Source organism: Lacerta agilis, chromosome 10 (assembly GCF_009819535.1).
Source record: "Lacerta agilis isolate rLacAgi1 chromosome 10, rLacAgi1.pri, whole genome shotgun sequence".
In the NCBI taxonomy this organism is placed as follows: Eukaryota; Metazoa; Chordata; class Lepidosauria; order Squamata; family Lacertidae; genus Lacerta; species Lacerta agilis.
Window position 1 is genome coordinate 67,296,470 of NC_046321.1, and position 27,284 is coordinate 67,323,753.

A 27,284-nucleotide genomic window follows, 5' to 3' on the forward strand; every position below is an offset into this window, starting at 1 on the left:
TCCCTCCTGAAAAACACTGACAGTCCAGAGTCACCCATAGAAAGCTTGAAATTCATTGGTCTAGACAGGCCTAGAAAGTGGACCAAACCAAACTGTCTATTCAGAAACAGTTACAGGTAGGTAGCCGTGTTGGTCTGCCATAGTCAAAACAAAATAAAAAAATTTTAAAAATCCTTCCAGTAGCACCTTAGAGACCAACTAAGTTTGTTCTAAATTGTTGGTGCTGCCTAGAGATAACAAGCAATGAGAGACAGGGACACAGAGAAAGAGCAACTGTTGACCAGCAAGCCAGAAACCTCTTATGTAGCTGTTGGAAGACTGGGATCAAGCTAGACAGGGTACAGAAAGACATGGTTGTCATGACAACTATCCCAGCACAGATGCAGCCAAGCTGAGATGGGAGCTAGTCCTGACAACAGATCCCTCTCCTAGCAACCATGTGTGTTTCTCAGGATGTGGAGGAGATCAGAGGCAGAAGAGTCCCATATTTATAATCTTCTCTTTTTAAACAGGATTGCTGTACCTCAGCAAGTGCCCCATTAACAAATCGAGAGCTTCTCCGCCCGCTACTAACAATCCAATTGGATTATCTAAAATCCCAGTTTTATGTAGGGGAGAATTATTTATTTAACACACTTCTATCCTGCTTTTCTTCCAAAAGACTTTGGGTGGAATTCAGCATAAAGGGAATGAGGCCTGGGAATGAGGGAAACCTAGTCTGGGGGCATGGAAGGAAGATACACTACATTTTTTTGGCAGGTTTCATTGGTGTGCTCAACAGATGAGAGAAAATAGTAGATAGATTTTGCTGTAATTTGGTACTAATCATTATGCTTCCGATACTATACATACTATACAGTCTGATTAGTTGAAACTACAGTATGTGTGTGTAGTTTTTAATTCAAGCATGCAGAGGAGGATGTGTGTTTGGCAAGAAGCTGTAAATAAAGTGAAAGGTCACTGTTGAGCTCAGTCTTTCTGCATGCACAGCACCAAATAATTGGGTTAGCCTAGACTGAATGACATTTAGCAAAATACAGAACGCCATTTAATAGGATAGTATGGTGACTTAAGTGCTGGTGGCACTGTGGTCTAAACCACTGAGCCTCTTGGGCCTGCCAATCGCAAGGTCGGGAGTCCAAATCCATGCAACAGGGTGAGCTCCCGTTGCTCTGTCCCAGCTCTTGCCAACCTAGCAGTTCGAAAGCACACCAGTGCAAGTAGATAAATAAGTACTGCTGTGGCAGGAAGGTAAACTGCATTTCTGTGCACTCACCACAGTCTCCCGTTGTGCCAGAAGTGGTTTAGTCATGCTGGCCACATGACCCGGAAAGCTGTCTGCGGACAAATGCCGGCTCCCTCGGCCTGAAAGTGAGATGCGCGCCGCAACCCCATAGTTGCCTTTGATTGGACTTAACTGCCCAGGGGTCCTTTACCTATCCATTTGAGCTTGCATCCTGTACAATGATAGCTACTGGGGTATTTCCACCAGTAGGCTGCAGCTGGAAGTCAAAGGAAGGGAATTCACACCCTTACCTGTAGGAACCAGGAAGCAGGAATACACTCCTGGGGGAACCGTTAATGGCCACCATTTCCAGTTTAATACCTATTTGGTATATTAATACGAGTTTGCCACTGCCCAGTGTGTGAGAAGGCCTTCAGTACTTCTCACACAAACAGAAATCTTCCCAAGATTTATGTCCTGCACATATGCTCAGATTCCACTCAGCCAGGGAAGCAAGCCACCCTCCTCCCTTCTTCCAGTTGCTGCTGATAAAACGCCTCCTGGGATGAGGAGCAAGGCCTCTCTGCCACAAGGCTCCTTGGATGTAGTTTATGAGCCAATCGAGACAATGTGGGAGTAGCAATTCTTCACGTGGCAGGCAGTCTGCACTCCACTCTACTCCATGAGAAAGAGAAACGAGTATCTGCCAAAAGAGTCCCCAGGCTAAGCCAGTTAATTGGTTTCTAGGCAGACTAGCTATGCCAGTTGCAGCCTCATCACATGGATAATGGCAAAGTAGTCACTGTTTAAAAGAAGAAGAAGGCGGCGGCGGCAGCGGCAGCAGCAAGCCACCTGGTTCTCTCTTCTAACTAGGCCCTGCTGATGTCAGCTAGCTAATGCCACAAGGGCTACAGACAGAAGGGGCACTCCGTGACAGCACAGCTTTGCTGCATGCTGCCAGTTGCTGTGAGCGTCACCAGCAGACAAGACAGACGTCCTGGCATCTGTGAGCTGTAACTGAACCACAAAGGCCAATAACAATCTCAGCTCATCGCTGGCATGCGGCTGTTAGAAACCACCAAGTCTGTCACCATACCAGTAGTCTGGGACGCTGTTTTGTATGCTGGTCATAGACACAGTTCTTAATGAATATAGAGGGTTTGGGGAGTCTGGTTTATTTATTAGATATTAGGTTGGTTGACAGCACTAACAAATTCACTAGAATGATGAACAGGTTCATTAATTCTTTGGAGATTTGAAGCACAGATTCTGTTTGGGCTTGCCTGCTAGTTTTCTTCCTTCCCCTTCTTTATTCAACTGTAACCCAGTGGGTAATGCTTGCCCTTTATAAAACGTTTGTACAGTGCTGAATTTTGACAGCAATAAGTCTTAATAATGCTTGACATTCATATATTGCTTTAGATAGTGTTCAGAGCAGTGAGTGGGTGAGGTGCCCACCCATAGTCACAACTGAGAACAGGCTAAATATATTAACGATTTACATAAAATGAAATCAGAAAATAAAATCCTATTATTTCTGAGCCCATTCCAAAGTTTAGACCTTGTCACATTAGTGATGGCATCATTGGGGATACAGGGGTCCAAGTACCTCTCCCAGCCTCTTACCAACAATCCTTTCACTCAAGTTTGCAAACTGAGGTGCAAGGCTACCAAACTAAACCAAAATTACAATTCATTCTCTAGAATGCCTCCACTATCCAGCTGGTGTGTCATAAGTTTTTTGAGTGGAGCCCCCCCCCCCAAACCCTAGAAATTTGTGTTGCATTGGTGGGCATATGAGGATTTAAACACTCATCCTGAGTCGTCTCCACCAATCTACATTACACCATCATACACAGAATAAGGCACGCATTGGCACCAGATCCACACTGGTGCTATGGAGCATGTGGAAGATTCCTTCAGTGCCAATGGGGATGGCAAGCTAAGAACTTGAGCAAGGAAGTGGCGGCAGCAGACTTTATTTAACAAGGAATGGTAGCAACACATTTTTGCTATGAAAGCCCAATCCACCACAAAGCTCTGAATAGGTACTTGGTGTAGTGGTCTGAAATTTGCAGACCCTACAAGAGAAAAACTGCTGCTGGTCTGATGATGTGGTCTTCAGGAATTCTCTCTCACAATTCACACTTGCTCTTGCCTCCTTCCTGCTTTGGACAAGCATCCTGAATGACTTCTCTTTCCTTTCTACTCCTGCGTTATTTCTTCATGCTCATTTTTCTTCTTTAGTCACACTGCATACTTAGTTACTACTGTCTTGCTTCACATAATGCAATTCCATGGAAATCTATCCTGACTCTGACTGTTCTTGAACCACATTCTGACACCTGACATACATACGCTAGAAACCAGTTGTTTGGTCCATCTAGTTTCCCAACTCTAAGCCTTGATTAATTGGCCAGCGATCTTGTGCAGACCATGTTCACTGGCAGGCTCATGGCAGATAATGCTCAATAAATTTGGTTCTTATTGACATAAAGGTAAAGGTACCCCTGACCGTTAGGTCCAGTCGCAGATGACTCTGGGGTTGCAGCGCTCATCTCGTTCTATAGGTGTTTGTCCGCAGACAGCTTCTGGGTCATGTGGCCAGCATGACTAAGCCGCTTCTGGCAAACCAGAGCAGTGCATGGAAATACCGTTTACCTTCCCGCCGGAGTGGTACCTATTTATCTACTTGCGCTTTGACGTGCTTTCGAACTGCTAGGTGGGCAGGAGCTGGGACCGAACAATGGGAGCTCACCCCGTTGCGGGGATTCAAACTGCCAACCGTCTGATCGGCAAGCCCTAGGCTCAGTGGTTTAGACCACAGCGCCATCAGCGTTCCTATTATTGACATATGATCTGTTAAATCTTGGAACTGTGCTTCCCAGACTGAGAGTAAGAGCTGCATCTTGTGTAACCTTTGAAAGATACGGTTGCAATCTTGGAAGTCGCAGATATGTCATATCCATAAAAACACAAAAACAGAAGCATTCAGAAGAGTAGAGAATACAACCTCTGTCACTTCTACTTCTTCAATTTTGCTTCACATGTGTTTTATTGCTCCCAGAAGAACATTAATAGTAGCCTTGTAGGCTCTACACCTCTCTTTGGGGCATATATGTGAATCTAGCATTTATGGATTGTCCTTTATTCTTGTAAGCCACTTAAAATATTTCATTGTGAAAACAGGCTAAAGAGGATACTTTTAACAAGGCAAAGAGTGGCTCTGAACCACTAAACAGGATGCTGGAATTTCCCTCTGACCTTGGCTAAATCCTCCAGTTTGATAGCTTTGAGAGTGCAATCCTGCTTTCCCACATCTGGGAACTCCATCTATGCCCTTGTGCAAAGCTCCCAGCAGGTCAGGGCACTGAAGTACCAATTTACTGTTTTTCACTGCAGTTAACATAATTAAAATGAAAGCCATGACTCACCTATGTTAATCCTCTGTGACTGGGGCCATGGCTTCACGGCTGTCTTTGACAACTGCTGTACATCCCATGATCTTACTCTCAATTTGAGCAAAAAAGGGGGGGGTTCATTAATGTTCAAAGCATGTGTTCAGTTTCTCCAATCTTCAGTTTGGTTCGTTGTGTAAGAGATTACAGATAGATACCACATTTTATTTTAATAAACAAAAAGCAGTCTTTCATCTGAATGTCACCAAGTGTTTGCCATGAACTAGCTACCTTCCAGGTGAGGCCTCTATGGTAGATGAGATACAAAGCTCATGAGCAGATGCTGAGGGTGCCCTTTGAGGCCATAACTCAGGGATGCAAAACCCATGTTATAGGACTCCAACTCCCATCAGTCCTGGCCAACACAACTGGCCTTGGCGACCATCCAAAATTTGTGGCTACCTTGAGCCTAGCTTTCTCAGATTAGCTTCTGTGAGCAGAGACTTCTGGTTCTGCAACACCTCCTACCAGGGGTGGACCTTGGTAATACGCCACAGTGTGCAGGGCCATTTGATGCCGCTTAAGCTGGGCTTTTGGAAGGAGGTGCAAGGCTCTGGAAGGGTCCTAGAGCTCTCTTACCTCCTTCCTAAAACCCAGCAAGCACTTGCCTAGCTTTGGGAAGGAGGAAGGAGGACTCTAGGATCCTCTCACCTCCTTCCTGAAACCGGGCAAGCTCTTACCAGGCTGTGAGAAGCGCCCTCCTCAGCTGGGCACCCAGTATGACTGCACTGCTCACAGGGTGGATTTGATTTAAATCAAACTGATTTAAATCACTAGTCAGTAAAGCCCAGGGTGGATTTTTTAAAATTTAAATCGGATTTTTTAAAATTTAAATCCACCCTGAGCCTTACTGACTAGTGATTTAAATCGTGATTTAAATCAGTTTGATTTAAATCATGATTTAAATCAGTTTGATTTAAATCAAATCCACCCTGACTGCTCACATTGCCCTAAAACTGCCTCTACTACCTGAAGGTGATATTTAATCTTCCATGTTGCCCCCATTTCAGATGCTCCATTGCTCATTCAAGCTGATTTTTGCATGAGCATTTCCATATGCAAATCAACCAGCTGAGTTGAGGGTTCATTAACTGTGAAATAAAAGAGAAATCCCAACCTGGCTAACAAAGGACTGTTTTTTTTAATTCTATTTCATTTGTCTGTTTATGTTTACAAAAAGCAGAAGAGTCGTATGATACAGTCTGAATTAGACTTAGATTAGATATACTTGCCTTCCAAAGATGGGGAAATCTGTGACCTTCCAGATGGTGCTGGACTCAAGCTCCCATCATTCCAGAACACTGGCCATGCTGGTTGGGGCTGATGGGAGCTGGAGTCCAACATCCAGAAGGCCACAGGTTCCCCAACCATGGCCAGCTGTCAGCAGCTCTTATGCCATCTGTCATGGATGCTTTGCTTGAGATTCCTTGCATTGCAGGGGGTTGGACTCGATGACCCTCAGGGTCCCTTTACAATTCTAGAATTCTTTTTTCCTCTACTGCTGCCTTAAAACCCACTCTAACTGGAATTATTTATTTAAAATATGTACACCCTGCCTTTTGTTCCACCGCACTCATCACAGCAGACCTACAGCACAATTTAAAGTACCGCAATAAAAGTAATATCATAGATCAAAGCAAACACAATCTAAGCAGCAGCTGCATGTGCAGCACCAATAACCCACAAGAACTCAGCCCCCAAAACCTAGCAGGCAGGACACCACAACTCCAGAACAGAACAATCTAAAAGATAACTGGGACAGAACAAGACAAGTTCGTCTGGGGTGGGAATTCAATGCTGCTACTGAAAAGGCCCCGTCCACTCAGGTCTCTGCAGATGACCTGAGTGACTGGGTAGGTTTATTCAACCTTTTGCCATTGAGTTCTGACCCTTCTCCTTACCAGTGAGCCAGTCCCAGTTTCTGAAACTAGCTAGTTGTTCTGAAAATAAAGTGACCAGAGCAATAGGTACTGCAATGAAATTGAATTTCATTTAACATTATTAAGCAGAAACAAGCACGGTAACTCTGAAACAAAGAATTTCCTGAGCTTTGGGTACTATGATGGTGGACTAAACTGATCATATGAATTACACTTGCTGAGAACAGGGATATATATGCATAGCTGACTGTGGAAGCACTGCTTTTCATTTGAATTCTTTCTTTGTAACCTGATAAAGCAATCCACTACTTTTATATTTAGGGAAAGTCATCAACATTCATATTTGTTTATTTTCATCATTCTCAGGCTTTGTCTCTGTGCAATGCCTAGGGAGTATAATTTACTCTGCCAATTCCCTTGGCTATGCTAGCGCATGAACTGTTGATGTCACTCACTGACATCTTCCTCAGGGCAACACTACAGGCCATGTTCTTCTCTTGCATCATGTCTCCTCTAGGACTCTGCCCTTAATTAACACTTTGAGACATTTCAGCTCCCAGCAATAATACCCAATGTAGTGATTAGTGATGGTTACAATAGCATGCCATGTCATTCCAGTCTTTAGGAGACAACGGTGAAGCCGTAGATACACACATGCCTGGATTTCAAATATGAACACCTGTGCACCACTCAATGGCCACTTAGAAAAATCAGTAAGGCAAGCAGGGAGCTCCTAAAAGACACAAATACAGGTAGGAAGCTTGTAAGAACCTACTCGGGTTCAGAAGATAACAAGAGAGCATCACAAGCACAACAAAGTACCCCAGGGGAGGGCAGCACATCGAGAAACGATAAAGTCTAGTAATGATAAAGAAATCAGCTGGCAAATCAGATGCAGGAAGCACAACATGCCTTAATAGAGTGGACCACAGCAGAATGAGAAACAAAACACTCTTAATAGAGTGACCACAGAGGCTCCCAAATCAGAAATTAAGGAATATTAGTTTACAAGAATGTGCAGCCAGCAGGGAGCAAAACAACAGGGTTTTGAAGACTTCAGGACATAGCAGTGTACTGTGCCATATGAGCACCTAAACAAGGGGACACCATTAATGATGCAGCAGAGTTTCCTGACTCAGAAGTAAGAGTCTTGGTGGCTGTAATGCTTGGTGGAATCCAAGATGGTCCTTATGGCCCCAGAAATTCTTTTAGTTGAATTTTAGGCTAAGATGCAGGTAAGTCCTCCAAACCTCCCCACCACATGCATCCATTTACTTTCAGTGGTGCTCCAACAAAAGTGAAAGAAGGAAGTTCCCTCGCAGACCCTGGCACCAGGCACCAGATATGAGAAGACCACAGACAGAAAGACTTCCCTTCCTTGCTCCATTCCACCATTGCCACCGGAGCAGCAAGCCAGATAAGTTGTGTGTAGGAGAGAGCCAGACTTTGGACAGTCTCTGGAAGGGACCCAGGATCCTCCCAATGACGTGACTGGAGGCATGGCAGGCATTGACTTAGCTCAGAAGGCAGGTAAGAATAACAATAAGCTTCTTTTTGAATCGGGGCAGGAAGAATCTGGATTTCTAAAATTCTGAGCCTGACCAGTGGAGTTTACTCCATCGCCACACAAAGTCCAGTCTGACTGCTCAGAGCTAGTAATGGATTATGACTTAAGGGGAAAGAATCAGACTGGTGCATAGAGATCTACGTCTCTTGATTTCTAGTTACAACATTCATGGTCAGTGGTGGAGCTTCATGCTCTGGCACAGGGGGCGGAGAGCAGGCGTGGGCGTGGCCTGCATCCTGGGGGCGTGATGCCCAGCACGGGGGGGGGCAGCCGTGATGGCACCCCACCGGGATCGTGGTGCCGGGGGCGATGCACTCCCCCACCCCCTCTTCCTCCGCCAGTGTTCATGGTGAAAGCAGAATCCTGCAGGATCCACACACTTACACTTGGCTCCATTGCCACTTTCCTAAGAGCTTTGTGACCTACAGGTGACATTCAAACAGGCACTTAGACTCACGAGTCCAAGAAAAGTTGGTCTAGGAGTCTGCATATCTTGCATAGGCATTTCCTGCCACAATCAAAGATCACAAGACAATTCATTTTAGAAGGTATAATCCCAGTGAGCATATTTTATTGAGGGTGTTTCAGATCATTTCAAAATTCCCACCCAGAGTTCATTAAACAATCCACATCTGAAAGGCGATGGGTGGCCAAACCTACTTCAAACAGCTGCATAGGTTTTAGTGTGGCTGCTGCAGTGGAGTGAGAGAAATCCTGTGTGATTTTAAAGAAAATTGATTAATAGCAGCCATGGGGTCCCAAATCAAATGTGGGCTGTAGTAACCCTTTACTCCCATGGCATCCTTTGATAAACCATCCCCATTGTTAGCATGGGGTGGCTGGTTCTGTTTTTGTTCATGAGCAAGTCTCACACTGCTTGTGATTCTCACCCACAGTCTGTCATTGCGCCAATGTGTATTTATGCAATACAAGTTATTTTGTAGTGTTGTGTGTCTTTTCAACAGGTTTTTGAGGTTTTTGATTAGCATAAAATATACCCATGTCACAAGCGTCAATGTAAGAGTACCAAACAACCTCTTTATACTCCTGTTTGCCATCTGGCAAATGGTCCCCAGTCCGTCAATCAACAGCCTACGCATCTGCCCTCTGCTAGCCAACTAAGAAGTGGATTTTCCATCATAACGTCCCAAGTCATCACTCTGCCTATATCCCATCTTATACACCTCAGGATAACACTGCTCAAGATTTCACAGGGGGGAAAACAAACAACAGTCATTCTTCATCAACTGAACATGAAGACTCAATGTGGGAAAGTTACATTGAACAGCAATTCAGAAATATAAATAAGAAAATAACCAGTCTATACAAACCACCAATGCTGTTGATCTGTTACTCAGGAGTTTTTCGATTTCTCGGGCTGCACTTTCTACCAGCTGCCGTGCATTGTTGGCCTCCACGGTATATAAGTCTGTGTTTCGCAGGTATATCTGAACAAGGACAGAAAAAGAGGCAGTCAGGCACCGTTATGAGGCTAAGCATGAACAATAGAAAATTCATGGCACATAAGCTGAACCTCTCCCCCACCCACAAGCAATTTTCATCTGACACTGGTGGTCCTATTAGAATCAAGGTGTTGTAAAACATCTGGTACTTGGTAAAAGTTGTAAGACAGAGAGGCACACTTTGATGTTACATCTCATTGGTTTTGCTTTTTACATCCTAGAGATGCCTGAACTCATGTGTACTTAACTGTGAAGCTCTTAATGCTAAATAACAACACCCAATGTAGGGCCACTTTGCATGTCTCCAAGGATGCAGATGTTTGCCATTAATAGTTTCGTACACTAGTTTCAATACAGAGGACTTAATCACCTTGGTTTGTTAATACTCCTCCTGTGGGTTACATTATTTATATTTTCACTTTTCTGGTGGGCACCTGAAATGGAGAAATGCATGTACGGTATGTACTTTGATCGCCCAACACTTAATGACTCAAAACTAAAGCCCTCCTCAGCCGAACTGCTCATGCATTCTACCAACATAGGAGCAGGGCCACACCAACTAGTCTCAGCCCTGACCTCATTTATGCTGACTAGCCCCACTCCTGGCACCCATGCATGAACATATATAGGCTCCTTCCCTGTAGACCCAGGAGTTGGAAACCTGTGCCCTCCCCCAAAGTGGTAGGGCATCTGTTTTGCATGAAGGTTCCAGTTTAAATTCCCAGCACCTAAAGATAGGACCAGAAGAGACCCCTGTCTGAAATTCTAGAGAGCCACTACTAGTCAATGTAAACAATACTGAGCTAAGATGGACCAACGGTCTGAGCTTTCTTTGTTTCTGATGTTGCTGGACTACAACTGCCCTAAGCCCTGCCCATGGGCTATGCTGACCTGGGCTGATGGTACCCCAACAACATCCAGCAGGCCACCAGAAGGTAGAATGAGATGACACAAAGCCTGTTAGTGATATTTCATCCATAGTGGCGTTATGCTATGGTAAAAATAATCTCTTTGTTAGGAAACTATTTCTTTGCTCCTTTCATAGACCTATGCTGTTAGGAGAGATATGCGGGAAGATGCCACCTAAGATGGATAGAAAGAGCTGGCTAATTAGGAATAAAATGAACAAATGCCCCCAGAAACCTGCACACAAGATAAAAAAGGTAAGTCTCCAAATTAATTACAATCAACAGTTTTACTTCTGACCTCAAGAGGATGTGCACTACAGTCTATGAAAGCAGATACCTCAAGGCTAAGTAAGTAAATAAGAAAAATGCATTTATCAATTCAACAGATGGCCTGAGTTTACACAAACATTATGCCCCCGCTTAGTGGGTGTCACATTGTCTTAAGGGAAGTAAACTCAGGCAGCATAGACACAGGCCTAATTCACTGGCCAACTTCCAGCAGCTTCTGACACACAATATTTCCACAAATAAGCGAAAAACCTATTGTGGTTTGGAAACTGTCAACAAACCCAAAAAGAAGCTCCAAGCTTTCCTATTATTTCACTAAGACTTGTCAATCTAGCCCTGACTGGCAGTGGTTTCCCAGCATCTCAGACAGGGGTCTTCCACCCCACCTGCTACTTGATCCTTTTAACTGGAGGTGTTGAGGGTTGAACCTGTGATCTTCTGCATACTAAGCAAGTGACCTACCACTAATAATAATAATAATAATTATTATTATTATTATTATTATTATTATTATTATTTATACCCCACCCATCTGGCTGGGTTTCCCCAGCCACTCTGGGTGGCTTCCAATAAAATATTAAAATACAGTAGTCCATCAAACATTAAAAGCTTCCCTAAACAGGGCTGCTTTCAGATGTCTTCTAAAAGTCTGGTAGTTGTTATCTTTGACATCTGGTGGGAGGGCATTCCACAGGGCGGGTGCCACTACCGAGAAGGCCCTCTGTCTGGGTTCTCTGTAACCTCACTTCTCGCAGTGGGAACTGCCAGAAGGCCCTCGGCACTGGACCTCAGAATGATGGGGGTGGAGACGCTCCTTCAGGTATACTGGACTGAGGCCATTTAGGGCTTTAAAGGTCAGCTCCAACACTTTGAATCGTGCTCAGAAACGTACTGGGAGCCAATGTAGGTCTTTCAAGGCCGGTGTTATGTGGTCTCGGCGGCCGCTCCCAGTCACCAGTCTAGCTGCCGCATTCTGGATTAGTTGTAGTTTCCGGGTCACCTTCAAAGGTAGCCCCATGTAGAGCGCATTGCAGTAGTCCAAGTGAGAGATAACCAGAGCATGCACCACTCTAGCAAGACAGTCCTACCTACCTAATACCTACAGCACATTTTTTTCAGCACATTCAGTGGATCTGTTTGTTCAATAACAACTGTCATTAGAAATTAAGGTTGTCAAATGTGCACTATGTTACTGGAGCATAAAAAGCCAATCAACCTTAAACAAGACTAAGCATTTTATTTTTTAATTTGTTTTTTGCTAATGACATCCCCAGCTCATCCTACCTTTAACTGGCTTTGCCAGTGATCTGCCAATGTTTTCTCTTTTTGTCATTTCAATACACATGAAAAGTAGATTTTTTTTGCCTTCTGCACATTTCCATGCCAAGGATTAACACCACATTGCCAATTTCCCTGCTTGATGTTTCTGTGGTTGGACACTTCTGTGAATAGCAATATTTGCTTTTTATTGGGTTTTTTTAAAAAAAAAATAAGACCCCCAGACTGACACCTCAGATCAGGCACAAATATCCTTCCTCCACCCTAGGACAACTTTTGTTTTTAAAAAATCTCCATTCTGAGAACACAGTTTGTTTGTTTGTTTGTTTGTTTGTTTGTTTGTTTGTTTGTTTGCTTGCTTGCTTGTTTGTTTGTTTTTGCTGGTCTTTGACCTATTAAAGATTTATTACGTGTGTGTGTGTGTGTGTGTGTGTGTGTTTGTATGTTTGTTAATAACTTTACTGCACACCTTTCAGCCATTTAAATTGCAGTATTAAAAGCAGTTAAACAAGCCTAGTCCAGCTTGGATATATGCAATTTAAAAACAAATTGATTCCCCTCACAGAGCTACAGTCCCCTGAGTAACCTGAGGCGAGGGATTGGCTGTGAAACCATTCTGAGAACCGTAGCTGTGGTTGGAATAGGTATCTCCTAACAATTCTCGGCACCATTAAAAAAAATGACAGCTTCCAAAATTCTTTTGGGGAAACCATGCCCATTTAAAGTGACTTGACACTGCTTTAAATGTAGAGTGCAACTGAGGCATGAGATGGTCTTGGTTGCCCTGGTAGATGGCCTATACCAGTAGCTAGGCAGTATGACCCTTTCAATATTATCAACCATGGTAACCTTGTGAAACACCTGGGCAGCATGCAGCCAGGAGGAACCATTATGTGCTGGCTCCTGTCTTTCCTAGGTAAAGGTTGTACCAATACTGTTCAGCTCCATGACCATTGGCTTCTGGGAGCCATAGTGCTCCACCCTGTCCCAATATTATTCAACATCTACAGTGTTGGCATCACTGACACTTACCAGGATGAGGTTAGGGCAGGTGACAGCAAGGTCAGGGCTGAATGATTGCACCAGCAGGAGCACTGCATTGGCCCTGCCCCATTTCCACACCATCCCAGGAAGCAACAGTGACACCAGCATCAGGAGGGCAATTCTGTGGCACCAAGCCAGCATTCTGTCTCCTGAGAGCCAGTGTGGTGTAGTGGTTAAGAGCGGTAGACTCGTAATCTGGGGAACCGGGTTCGCGTCTCCGCTCCTCCACATGCAGCTGCTGGGTGACCTTGGGCTAGTCACGCTTCTTTGAAGTCCCTCAGCCCCCCTCACCTCACAGAGTGTTTGTTGTGGGGGAGGAAGGAAAATGAGAATGTTAGCCGCTTGGAGACTCCTTCGGGTAGTGATAAAGCGGGATATCAAATCCAAACTCTTCTCTTCTTCTTCTAATGGTAGAGTTTGGATAGGGGTATGAGTGACATTGATATATTGGTGATACCAACATCTGTTTCTCCTTTTCATTAGATTCCAGAGAAGCAGTGAAGGTCATAACCTATTTGCTGGGGTCAGTGAAGGACAGTTTGCAGGTGAGCAAGCTGAGACTTAATCCAGACAGGAAAGAAGTACATTTGTCAACTAGGAAATCTGATTCAGCTGCACTGTTTGGGGCTTTCCTTGTTTATGGCTCTGGAGTGATTCTGCACACCTTTGGTTGTGCCCTTTGCTGGAGAAGGTAGCCTCAACTGGATTGTTCTTTTTAACCATTTGACCATAATTCTGCACCAGCGCCAATGGCTCCCAATTTGTTTTGAAGTTCCATTTTGCCTTTAAATCCCTAAACAGTTTGTGACTAGGATACTTTACAAAGGATATACAGTATTTCTCCTGCATGATCCTGCCCAGCATCTCAAGGATCATCAGGGAGGGGGAGGCCCTTTGTGTATGTCAGGTTTTCTGGGCATCATAGAGTTAATGATGCAAGAGGCGTTCTGATCCTGGGAGTTTAGCCTTGCCCACTGTGATACGGGCATTTTCCTTTGTCTAGAAAAGGGGAGGTTTGGTTTCACTTTCCCTTTCTCTGCATTCATTCTGCCTTATTGCTTTGTGTTACTGCTGAATGTTAGTTTGCTGCAAGCATGCAGCTCAAGTCTGGAGGACTTGTGTGTGTGTGCTACTAAATAAAGTCTAGTTTAGTTTAGTAGCACTGGCGTCTGTCAAGTTATTTCACGACGCCACGGAGAAGCAGACCTAAAAAGCCATCGTGACGCTGTGCTTAACTCTGCAACTGGAGAACGCTAAGGGCGAAGCAGAAGTGTGCCTGGGCGCCATTGATGTCGGAGACGATCGTAAAGGTGATTGATTGCAGTGCCGGCCAGCAGCACTACTTGGGTCAAAGGTTTTATGACCCAATATCAACACTATCCAAAACAGGTTATGGCTTAATGGCTTAATTGCTTTATTGCCAAGAAGCTACGCTTTGATGGCGAGGCGTCCTGAGGAGATTGATTGCCAGGACGGGAGGTCTGCATGTCTGCGGGGCCGGCAGCCGATAGCCCAGCTGGAGGACTGTTTTGTGCCATGCTTTTGAGGCACAAAGCAGGGAAACCTCGCTGGTGAAGAGAAGCCGTTTTCCGGAGCTGGGAGCTGAGAGGCGATTGCTGAGTTTGCAGCCACGTGAGTTACCTCAAGCCCCAGGGGGGAGATGGCGCAGTCCCATGAGAGTTTCGTGCCACCTTTTCCAAGGTTGGATGGGAGAAACTGGCAAGATTGGGCCAAGAAAATGGAGATATTTCTGATTGCTAAAGATCTTTGGACTTGTACTCAGAGCCCACCAGTTCAAGCCCCTGCTGCTGAAGCTGCTGCAGCACTTAAGAAAGACCAGAGGGCTACTGCTCACATAGTCATGGGCATAGAGGAAGAGCTGATGGTGCACATAGACGCTGCCACTAATGCCCACCAAATTTGGGAGTGTCTTAAGCGTGTATTTCAAAGAACGTCAGCTGGTGCCAAACTTCATACAACTAGACAGCTGTTTGAGTTACGTTTGCAAGAAGGAGGCTGTGTGCGTCAACATGTGGCCAAAATGCTGGCACTCTTCAACAAGTTGAGACAGCTGAATGTTCCTTTTTCAGAGGAACAAAAGGTCTATATCCTTTTGAGCTCACTAGACCCCAGTTATGAGACTCTTTCCCTAACGCTGGAGTCCATGCCTGCAAGCCAGTTGAATCTGGACTATGTTACTGGGAGGCTGCAGGACGAACAGGACCGGAGGCAGAGAGAGAAAGGGAAAGCTGTTAAGGGGGGTTGCTTTTTGCCTAAGCCCAGGAGTGGAGAAAACGCTGAGAGCTCTGTTAAAGCTTTTGCAGCTAAGCGCTGTTATCTGTGCAATTCTGATAACCATCTTCAGGCAGACTGCGATCAGGCTGACTTCAAAGATGGTTTCCATGGCAACCGGGAGATGAAAGGAAGACCACGTCGTGGGAGAAGAGGACCTTCCAGAGCAAGCAGAGGAGGGGCTGGAGCCCACTGCAAAGCAGCTGCATATGCTTTGGTTGGAAAGACAGTTGCTACCCCCAAGCTGCGTTGGTTAATAGACAGTGGTGCGGGGAGACATCTAGCGCCACCTAGCAGCCAGTTGCGGAACTGCAGGCCGATCCAAGATGCAACTGCAGTCACTCTGGCTGATTCAACCACAAGACCTGTTACCAAAACTGGTGTTATGTTCATGCCTTGTCTTAATGATGATATTGATGTGTATGTTTTAGATGGTATGAAATTTGGTTTACTTTCTGTTTCAGCTTTAGACAATGCAGGTTATCTGGTCAGTTTTGGGAACCAGGTATGCACCATCTCCAAAGATGGGAAACAATTGGTCCAGGTGAAAGGCCATGATGGGGTGTATATGCTGGAAACTGACAACAGCGCCACAGAGAGGGCGCAGGGTGCTGAAACAAGTAATGGCATCTCTGAGGAGACTCAAGCTCAGTATGCCAACTTACCCACGCATGATCAGTGTTTGCATTTATGGCACCGCAGATTCTCGCACGTGAATTGGAAATACGTGCGCAAGCAGGTAGAGTGCACTGATGGTTGTAAAGTGAAGGAGTGCTCCAAGTTTCTAGACTGTAGAGCTTGTAAAAGAGCCAAAGTGCATTCTTGCAGCTACCCATCGTCTGATAGGGTGACCAAGCAAGCTTTCGAGCTTGTGCATGCGGATCTCTGTGGTCCGATGGGGGTGCCAAGCATGGGTAATTCTCGTTATGTTCTTTGTCTCACTGATGATTTTAGTCGAGCAGGTTGGATTTTCACGCTCAAAGACAAGGGGCAAACAGCGAAGGAGATTATAGAATGGGTGAAAGCAGTAGAGGTGGAATTTGGAACCCGCGTGAAAGCGTTTCAGACAGACCGAGGCACAGAATTTACTGCATCTAAGCTGCAGGATTTCTTTCGTGCCAAAGGTATCAAGCATAGAAAAACTGCTCCTTATTCTCCTCAAGAGAATGGTGTTTCTGAGAGGAGGAATAGAACAATGCAGGAGGCAGTAGATGCTCTCTTGTTTGATTCAGGCTTGCCAAGATGCTATTGGGCTGAAGCCTGGAGAACTGTCTGCCACACTCTTAACAGGACATACAGTTCCGTGATAGGGACCACGCCCTACTTTCTACTTTATGGAAAGAAGCCCAAGGTCCACTATTTTCGGACCTTCGGGGCAGAAGCTTGGGTTCTTATCCCCAAACATTTACGTAGAAAGGGCAGTCCAAGGTCACAAAAGTTGATTTTCTGTGGCTACGAGACAGGTTCGAAAGCATGGAGATTTGCTTTCCCAAATGGCGATCGTTCACGAGTCATAATCAGCAGGAGCGCTGAGTTTTGTGAGCAACAAGGCTGGAAAAGGATTCACGGAAATCCTGAGGTGCTCACAGATCCGTTCAGCGATCTTGATTATGAAGATCCGCCAGTTACACCTGCTAGTGGTGCAGAAGGTGGTCAACCTGCTGGTGTTTCGGGCCGCATTCCCGAACACGACCAGGGTGCAGTGTCAGAGGGGGCAATCCCAAAGAGACAGGTGAAGACAGAACCAAGGAGTGCACCCACATCTCCAGAAGTAGCTAGGAGAGGCAAGCGAGGTAGGTCTCCAAGGTCTCCAACAGGGAAACCCAGTCCAGGGGGACATAGCAAGCGCAGTAGGTCGCTTGGTGGTTCACCAGGCGCCAGGGACTCCCAGGCTGAGTCTAGCACGTCTGGGTCAGGGGGCGAGTCACCGGTGGTGCCACGGCGTTCCAAGCGCACTACAAAGGGGAAACCTCCTGACAGGTTCCAAGCCACTAATGTTTGGGCTGGTTTTGCTCACTGCGAACCGGAAAGTTTCGCTGAGGTGCAGAGATTACCTCAGGCAGAATCCAGCAAGTGGCAACAAGCAATGGAGAAAGAACTTAGTGCCTAGTACAGGAAGTGTGTGAGAAGTGTTACCTACCCATCACCATATGGGAGAATAACCAGCCATGCTTGAAGTTGGCTGAATCCGGTCAATTCAACGCACGAACCAAACACCTGGATATTCGGTTCAAAAACGTGCATGAGAGCGTTAGGACAAATGTGGTCACGCTGAAATATTGTCCTAGCGAAATGAATCTTGCCGATGGATTCACAAAGCCCTTGAGTTTCCAGAAACACGAAGGTTTCTGTGATGGGTTAAATGTTGAATGAAATGCATATATGTTTACCCAGGATTGCGAACGAGAGGGGGTGTCAGGTTTTCTGGGCATCATAGAGTTAATGATGCAAGAGGCGTTCTGATCCTGGGAGTTTAGCCTTGCCCACTGTGATACGGGCATTTTCCTTTGTCTAGAAAAGGGGAGGTTTGGTTTCACTTTCCCTTTCTCTGCATTCATTCTGCCTTATTGCTTTGTGTTACTGCTGAATGTTAGTTTGCTGCAAGCATGCAGCTCAAGTCTGGAGGACTTGTGTGTGTGTGCTACTAAATAAAGTCTAGTTTAGTTTAGTAGCACTGGCGTCTGTCAAGTTATTTCACGACGCCACGGAGAAGCAGACCTAAAAAGCCATCGTGACGCTGTGCTTAACTCTGCAACTGGAGAACGCTAAGGGCGAAGCAGAAGTGTGCCTGGGCGCCATTGATGTCGGAGACGATCGTAAAGGTGATTGATTGCAGTGCCGGCCAGCAGCACTACTTGGGTCAAAGGTTTTATGACCCAATATCAACACTATCCAAAACAGTGTACCACCACCAAAAAAAAGTGTGGTTGGAGAACTCATTGGAAAGGACTTTTCCCTGTTGCAGCAACCAGACTTTGTCCTGAAAGCCCAGATGATTTGTTCTTCAATGGTGTGCCATCAGCTGATAAAAACAATTCTAATGTGCCAGGTCTTCAGCTTGGGACAGCTGACTGTTTTAATCCTAGTTATAGTATTGTCTGTTTTGCTGCTCAACTCAGTGATGCTTCTTAAATCTGGATATTTCACTGAATTTTTTTTAGACTCAAATGCTTATATTGAAACTGTTGTTGGTCACCTTGAAAATTCGTATGAATTAAAGTTCTTTTGGATGAAAATATTTTAAATAACTAAATGTGTTCCATTCTTATGCTTCATACACAGTAGTCAAAGGGTATCAAAATTTGTTATTTTTCAGCAGCTTCTATGGTCTAGAGTATAAAGAACTCACTGGTAGCAGTGTGGTAATTTTTACCAAAAGCATACAAATTAACAAAGCCTTTATGTAAGTTTTTCAATTAGTTTGCTATTTTGCTAAAAGCTCTTCGGGTTGATGGTAAAATCCTCCCACATCGATAAATCCATTCTCTAAGGCCATAATAATTTTATGTCAATATACAAGGATGCTTCCAACTCAGGAGAGACAGTGCCATTGTTGTTATTCCCTTACTGTTCTTCATATGCTGCATGTTTATTCAAAGTTAATGGCCTGTAATATTTTCTGCATGTTGATACAAAGCTGCACACAATGCAAAAGTGTCTGCCTAATGTGCAAAGAGTTAAGAAGGCTGCCAAACAGCACGTCCTTCTACTCCACTGTGTCTTCAAAGACACATTTTACACATCTCTCACAAAGAGCCAATTACCTCACTTGCTCTTAAGGCTACTATGGGGAATTGGGACGTTTTTGTATGAATTAAGAGAGAGGCAGATGAGCCACATAACAAGAACACATATACAGTGGTACCTCTTAATGTTTCACATAAAGCTTCCATAGGGTCTGAGGTGTCATTGATTTATTTTCCCTACTTGTGATGCTTAATGGAGTTAAAATAAAAATTTCAAACAATACAGAGATACACAACTTTTGCTTTGCTTCTCCCCTGTAACCCATCGCAAAAAAAATATGAATGCAAGAATGGCATAACCAAGTCTGAAATAACGCACAAGCCAAAAAGCTGACCAAACATTAAGATAGCATGCTCTGGTCCATGGGGTCACGAAGAGTCGGACACGATTGAGCGACTGAACAACAACAAATGAGGATGATTTTGTGTGCCAGTGAACAGATAAAATGAGACAGTAACACACACACACCCCTTCAAAACATGTCATGATTGGTTGGGGTGAGGAAATAAAAAAAAAGCTTATTAAGGGCATTGAGGGGTATCTAACTAATATTTATTTACCTGAAGAAATTTATTTACCTGAAGAAAACTTATTGCAATTAATGGGCCTAACTGGGTCATGGTCATTAATTTCAGTGGCTCTACTCTTTGTTAAATAGCACCCATGAGTTTTAAACATCTCCGTCAAATCTGAAACTTTAAAGTATCACATGGTGTACTGTTTTAAAAAAAATTGTTTTCTTGTGTTTCATCGTTAAATAAATACGTTTAAAAAATTAAAAAATTAAACGTTGCTGAAATGTTAGGCTGTTACAGGAGTGGCTCCAAATATTTTGCTTCTTGAGGCAAGAGACAAAATGGCGCTCCTACCTTTCCACATATAGAAGCTGTCCAGTATGGCAACTGACTCTTACTTCAACACTGGTGGTGGGAGAGCAAGCTAACTTAAGGAGGTGTGGCTCTGTCCTTTGACATCTCACTGCTGCCTCCATGCCTTTTGGCAGGCATAGGTAAACTTGGCCCTCCAGATGTTTTGGGACTACAACTCCCACCATCCCTAGCTAACAGGACCAGTGGTTAGGGATGATGGGAGTTGTAGTCCCAAAACATATGGAGGGCCAAGTTTGCCTACGTCTTCCTTTTGGCATTGGCCTCCTGAGGCAGTTGCCTCACTTCGCCTCATGCTAAGGCTGCCCCAGTATACTAGTAGAAACATACGCTTCTTAAAAATATGATGGTAGATATAACTGAAGGCCTTCCGCTTTACTGACTAATATGCCCTGTACAGTCTAAGATTCGCACAATGCTCCCAGGAAGCTATCCTGGCCAGGCTGGCTTGCATTATGGTTTACACAGCTTTAGACATTAACACCAAAACTCACCATGCCTCTTTAAAGACTATTTTTAACGGCACAAATTTTAATGTACTCAGTCCACTACTATAGTCCCAAGGGCTTCTGTCATAATAAGGCTTAATCTTTAAGAAGCCATTAAAAACATGCTCTTCCTGCAGGAGTTTACACGTAGTCATGCCGCTCTGGAAATCCAGTGCACATGGTGTAACTTTTGTACTAAAAACACAAGAATTATGTATCCTCGAACATATGCCACAGATGAAAATAGAGGTGATTATTGTGTTTTTGTAACCAGACAAGAGGCCACTGCCTGTGCCACATACAAACTGACAATTATTTTCCTCCTGTTGTATTTAATATACTTTACAACAGCCTAACTTGAACTAGCTTCTGAAGCAGGGAGTGTTTTCTTCAGTTGCCCCAGCCCATCTCCTGGCACATCTAGTAATGGCTTTGGTAATTGCAAGTGAGCTGCCCCTCTGAGATTCTGCTTTCAGGAGGTGGCTGAAACTTGAAGAACAAGTAAAGTTGGGATGGTAGAGAATTCTGTCAGGAACAGGAGCAGAAATTCCCACAATCTGCTTGTTTGTCAGAAGTGAGGAATGGAAACCATCCAAGCAAATGCAAGTGCTATTCATTACTGGTTATTTTAGGCCTCAGATATTGCACAAATAACTGTGTTATTTAATGCATTGTTTTTGATGCCTCCCTTCTGTTGAAATGCATTGAAATTAATGACATAATTAAGTACCTGTATGTAAGATTCAGCTGCAGCAGATAGCAAGATTAAAAATGTAGCTTTTAGCAGAAGCCAAATTGTAACAGAACAGAAACAATGCTTACTGTAACAAAACCATGGTAGGACAGAAATCATGGCTTCCTTACAACCCTTAGTGCATTTTTGTGCACACTAACAATGTGTTAAAATGACATTCTCCTCCCACAATTTAAAAAAATAAAGACAGTTATTTGCCAGGAAGAAATATCAGAAAACCAAGAGTAAGACTAGTGAATAAGGACCACTGTATTACGTATATAATACATCAGTAGTGATGTATGGAAGTGAGAGCTGGACCATAAAGAAGGCTGATCACCGAAGAATTGATGCTTTTGAATTATGGTGCTGGAGGAGACTCTTGAGAGTCCCATGGACTGCAGGAAGATCAAACCTATCCATTCTTAAGGAAATCAGCCCTGAGTGCTGACTGGAAGGACAGATCCTGAAGCTGAGGCTCCAATACTTTGGCCACCTCATGAGAAGAGAAGACTCCCTGGAAAAGACCCTGATGTTGGGAAAGATGGAGGGCACAAGGAGAAGGGGACGACAGAGGATGAGATGGTTGGACAGTGTTCTAGAAGCTACTAACATGAGTTTGACCAAACTGCAGGAGGCAGTGGAAGGCAGGAGTGCCTGGCGTGCCCTGGTCCGTGGGGTCACGAAGAGTCGGACACGACTGAACGACTGAACAACAACAACAACAACAATTACGTATATGAAATTCACACAGTGGCAGCTTAGGAATTTACTGCATCAGAACATGGAACAAGACAGGGACAAAGTACTTGAAACTGTATAATCACCTTGCAAAACTGGGGCCATATTTTATAACATTTCAGGGGCATAACTACTGGCATTCCCTGTTCCAAGCATGCTTACGCTGGAGCATCTTAGGAGTGGACCAGTACTCAGAAATAAGATTTCTGATACCGTGCTTCCTAAAAACAATACTTTCCATTTCAAAATATCCATATACACAATATTTCTCTTTTTCTCCCTTGGGTTTTTTTTTCTGGTGGCTACATATGTGAAAAGCAGTTCTCCCTGTGTCCTGCTGCTTGATAGACAAGACACAATGGATGTACAAAACTCTATAGACAACTGTGTTCTTGGCACATGCTGTCAATCTGAAGAAATAAACCCAAAAGAATAGAGATGGTGGGACATATTTAGAGAGATGGGAAAGATGGATACTAAGTAGAGAGAAGCTTGCTCCTCTAATGTTCCATGGAAACATAGAACACATCACACAGGATTCTGGATCAGGTTCATATAAAGTAGGTCCATGGGTGATTTGTGCACCTTTCATGCTTCCCACCTAATGGGAAATCATGCAGCTGTGAGATGCCTGTGTTCCAGATGTCAGGGAAGTTCACAGATCCCATTGCAGAAGAAATGTAAAATTATTCTCTTGAGTTATTAGAAGGGAAGCACTTTTAAAAAAAACTAAATTGAAGGCATGAAAAGAGAATGGTCAAGTCAGTCATACACCTGCTTCCTCCACACTGGTAGAAATGTCTGAAGCTACTTTCAGATACACCCCAGTAAGCTGAAGTGCAAGGCCCTGTCCTCATTTGCTTGAGATACAAATTCTACTGTGGTCTATATCTTGTGAAACATGAGCCACAGCCCTGCAGCAATTTAAAGTTTTGACATGATTAGACAAGAAAAGATTACATCCCACACAGTTTCCTTTTCATACACACGAAGTCTAAATAAAATGTCAGTAGTTTTCAAAGTATTCCATCTTCTTTATTATTTAAATTAAAACAGACTCAAGAGGGGGGAAAGAAATAACCTCAAAGATAAACTATAGCTTCTTCACACACTCACACTTCAGTAGCCCCATTTCTGAATGATTATTGTCAATAACAGGGTATTCAGGTGTCTCCACAATTTCTTCAGCTTGCCTCTATGAAAGGCAGTTTGCTTTTTACAGACGGAGAAGTCTGGAAGATGATAACCACTTGCCAATGGCTACACAATGAGACCACAGCTAAAGCGGGTCTTGAACCCAGGTCTCAAACATCTGAATCCCACTCTTTCTGTACTTGTGTGAGTGACTCTCGCACCAGGAACCTCCAAGCCAGACCCACTAACAGAAGTGAATGTTGTTTAAGCTGTGACCTGTCTTCAAGTTATATGGCTAAGGGGAAATAAAGTGCAGGCTGCCGACTGTGCCACTTTGTACTGCTCATGATGACAAGCCCTTTATGGAAGTTCTCAGAGAGAGCCTACAGGCCTTGCCATTCCTAGCATCCAGGTGTGTAAGAGGAGCCTGTGGTGTGGGCAAGGGTTCTCCCTGTGATTTTGAACCCTGTGTTATAAAGGCTGTGAGTCATGGGAAGAGTGGCACCTGTCAGATGTCTTCACCAACACTTCTCAGCATTCCTGATCTTGGGCCATGCTGAGTTGGGCCACCAACAGTTGTAGCCAAAAACATCTGGAGGGCTACACATACCCGGTAGACTATGCCTGTTCCTCAAGCACACAGAAGGTCCCCTATTACAGGTGTTTCCCCAATGTGTGGGTGACGAGTGGGGCGGTGGGGGATGTGACAGTAAAGACACTCTCCCCCAAAGGTGTAAGAAGGTCAGGTGGTACCCGGTGCGGAAAATTTCTTGTCCCCCCCCCTTGATTCCCCCCTGCAAAAATGGTTTTACGTTATTTCATATTTTCTTACAAAGGAATAATAACAAGTAATAATAATAAAAAACTTTTATTTATATCCCTCCCTCCCCGGCCAAAGTCGGGCTCAGGGTGGCTAACATCAGATACATAACTTTGGTATAAAATCAAACAGTAATTAAATTACCTCCTAAAAACACCTCAAAATCAAATGAAAGTCTAATTAGATGGCTTTCCACATGGTTAGGGTTGGGAACAGTAAGTGTTCTCTGAACTGAAATTTCAGCCTTCACGACATAGGAAAACAGCCAAGTGAACAGCTATTTTGGTGGAGGAGGGTCAAGATATTATCCAATATGCATGAAATTTCATATGTAGCTATATAATCCCTAGTATAGTAAGATATTTTTTTAAAAAAAGTTTTTTATGAACCACCCTAGTAGGGCAGTAATTGTTCCTTGATAATTTGTCACCCCCTCCATTATGGAACCTGGGGCGCTCCGCCCCCTACGCCCCCCCTTGCTACGCCCCTGCTCTCCAAATGCCCCCAAAGAGCTGGTTTACTCATTGCTCCTGAGATACTATTTTAATACATTGCGAGTGGGGGCTTTTTTGTTATTTTTGGTAAGGAGAAGCATTCAGGCATATGATCCCTTGCCTGCAGTCCGGTGTGGTCTAGTCTAGCAAGAGTTATTATCCTGATTGCCTGTCTTAGCTCTAGAGCTGAGCCCAGACTGATCTTGCAGCTATCAGGATTCGTTTGCGTTTACAAAATGTGTATAAAAATGTCTATTTTTAAACCACAACCCTTTTCAAAATCCCAAATATCTATGTACACACATGCATACACACAAACACAGCTGTGTTGGTTTGCAGGTCACATGAGTCCCTATTAAAACAAACAAACATGTTACTAACCAACTTCTAGTCACTGCTAACCTTGTTCCTGTGCCTCCCTTAGACCACATAGAGAAAAGTAGAACATACATGTGAGAAGCTTTCCAAAGGCATATTTTGTGCTAGTTTCCTAAAGGTTAGTAAGGATGAGCACCTCTCTTTTGAGTTTTAAAGAAGTTTCATACCTTATGAACAAAGAGTATCACAAGATGTGCAAATCACTTGTGATTCACCTCCCCCATCCCTTTTCTTTGCTCTTTCAAATGCAAAAATGCAAATGCCAGGTGCATGTGGAGAGTGAGCATCCCCATTCCACAAATTAAAGAGGAAGCAATGAAAAAGAGGGAGCTCAGGTCAAACACTCTTCCTCTGTCACCACTGGTTTGCAATGTCCAAAGCTGCCTTTAGCATCCGTCCTCTAAATCCAATGTTCCTTTCACTCTATGTTTTATCATCTGCAGACAGTTAACTGTATACAGTTGCTCCATAGCTCTGGGACTGATCTAACATAATGCCTTGGGAATATCACGCTTGACTTGCTAGTGCAGCTCCATATCAAAATGGAAATAGATTCTGGGAGTAGTGTTCTATCCAATTAGGTGGTTTTGCAAGAAGGTTCTATTAGGGGGGTTCAGTTTTCTCTCCTGTGTTCTAGACTTTTTTCTCCTGAGTTGCGAAAGAAGGGTGTATTCATCATATTTAAAGGAGCCATTGTTCCCTTCAAGTGGCTTGACATTTGAGAGCCAAACTACATTAAGGCAGACAGAATGTAACCTCATTTTTTATTACCCTGTCCAGTAAGGGACTCTAGCAGAGCATGAACATTTAATTACTTTGCATTTTAGACTACACACAATGTTAATTTGCTTGAGAGAACACTACAGCAGGCAAGCCATGGTAATGGTCAGTTGATGAGTAAAGTCAATAGGATCATATACACAGATCTCAACAGCAATAGGGTAAACCCAGCTGTCAATCACACGACTCTGAATTTTGTCATGGAACAGGTTAAAAAATTATGTTACCCTTACTCTTAGGCTGAACACAGGTGTTTTGCTTGTTAGAAAGCTTTGGATAGCCAGTCTATACTACATTTCTTCTACAACACCCACCTGTCATAACCTAACATACATGATATCAGGTGAAGGACAGGGGAAGATGGGGCTTGTCTAAAATGGCTAATGTTCAGAGTTTATGCAGGGGCTATCTGTATAACAACTTGGATGGATGCTGCTTGAACTGGACTACATCAGCCCTGGGTAGCTTGCATGCAGCCTTCCCCATCAACCCTAACCATTGAGGGTACCATGCTGGCTGGGGCTGATGCTTGGATGTTCAACAACATGTGGAGAGCACGCAGCTAGGGGAAGGTCACTATAAATCCATCTGGCTTCATCCTAAGGGGCTGTGGAGAACTAGAAAGAACAAGATTACCCAGAATTTTTAAAAATTTGTATTGATGTAAACCTCCAGAACGTATTTTGTATAGCTAACTATTTAGCTCTACCCCCAGTGTATGTTATCTTACTGGTATAGCTAGTGGCTAATGCAAATAAAGTTCTTATCTATTTAACAAGCACAAAGTGGCACCTGGGTCTTGCGACTGTGCATTGCTTACTGTTTACAGTTCCCTGGAAGCCATTGCAATGAGGCCACCCCCTCCAAGTAAGGATTTTCCTTTGCCAAGGGGTGACTTCTCTTCCCACATCCACATGGGAATCCAGGGAAAACATGCAGGTCCCATTCCACTTGCACAGTGACTGACAACCACACACCTTGTCATGTCCTCTGCAATCAGGAAGTTCTTCCCTTCCACAAAGTGTTTCTAACATTCTTCCTATGAAATCAGTAACAGAGTTAAATTACTGCAGAAGACTTGCTCTCCTTTCAGAGGAATACATTGTAAGTCTCTGACAATCTGGGCATTTCTAGCTCGCTACAGACACCCCCACCTTTTCCCCCAGTCACCATTTACAGCATTTCACATTTACCAGACAGGCAGTATAATGAAAGGAGTTTTTGCTGCTGTGAGAGGCAGTAATAAGCCCATGCCTTTTGCACCTGATTAAATATTAGCTTTTCCTAACAATAAGCAAGTCTGACTAAACAAAGTCAGACGACAGTAAGTCAATTAATGAATATGCAGCAACCTCCTTTATCAAGTTAGCTTTGGAGGAAAGAAATATAATAGGAAGAGCTGTTAAGTGCTCCAGGCCATTCTTTGCATACAGCACACAATGCATTAAATTATTTGTGCTCCTGAAACTTTAGGCTTTCAGTTTCTTTTCTTTCTTTCTTTTTTTAAAGGAGGAATCCACATTTGTTTTCACTGTCACAGTTTGTGTTGGAAAAACCCCTTTGGTGTTGGATTGTGTGTAAGTGGCAGGGGGGAATGCTGGCTAATGCAAAGAGCTCAAAAATGAAAAATAAATGGGGAGGGTACAGATGGCGTCTTCCACAGGACATCTGTGCCATCT

General features: G+C 44.0%; 1 protein-coding gene across 9 annotated transcripts in view; it reads right to left on the reverse strand.

The window, feature by feature from the left end:
- Nucleotides 1-27,284, reverse strand: part of CACNA2D1 (calcium voltage-gated channel auxiliary subunit alpha2delta 1) — a 400,043-nt gene that overhangs the window by 278,511 nt on the left and 94,248 nt on the right. For all 9 annotated transcript variants that reach the window (XM_033162979.1, XM_033162986.1, XM_033162984.1 and 6 more), the window contains exon 4: nucleotides 9,462-9,578. In XM_033162979.1, coding sequence (XP_033018870.1) covers nucleotides 9,462-9,578 — 117 coding nt within the window. The remainder of the gene's footprint in view (nucleotides 1-9,461; nucleotides 9,579-27,284) is intronic.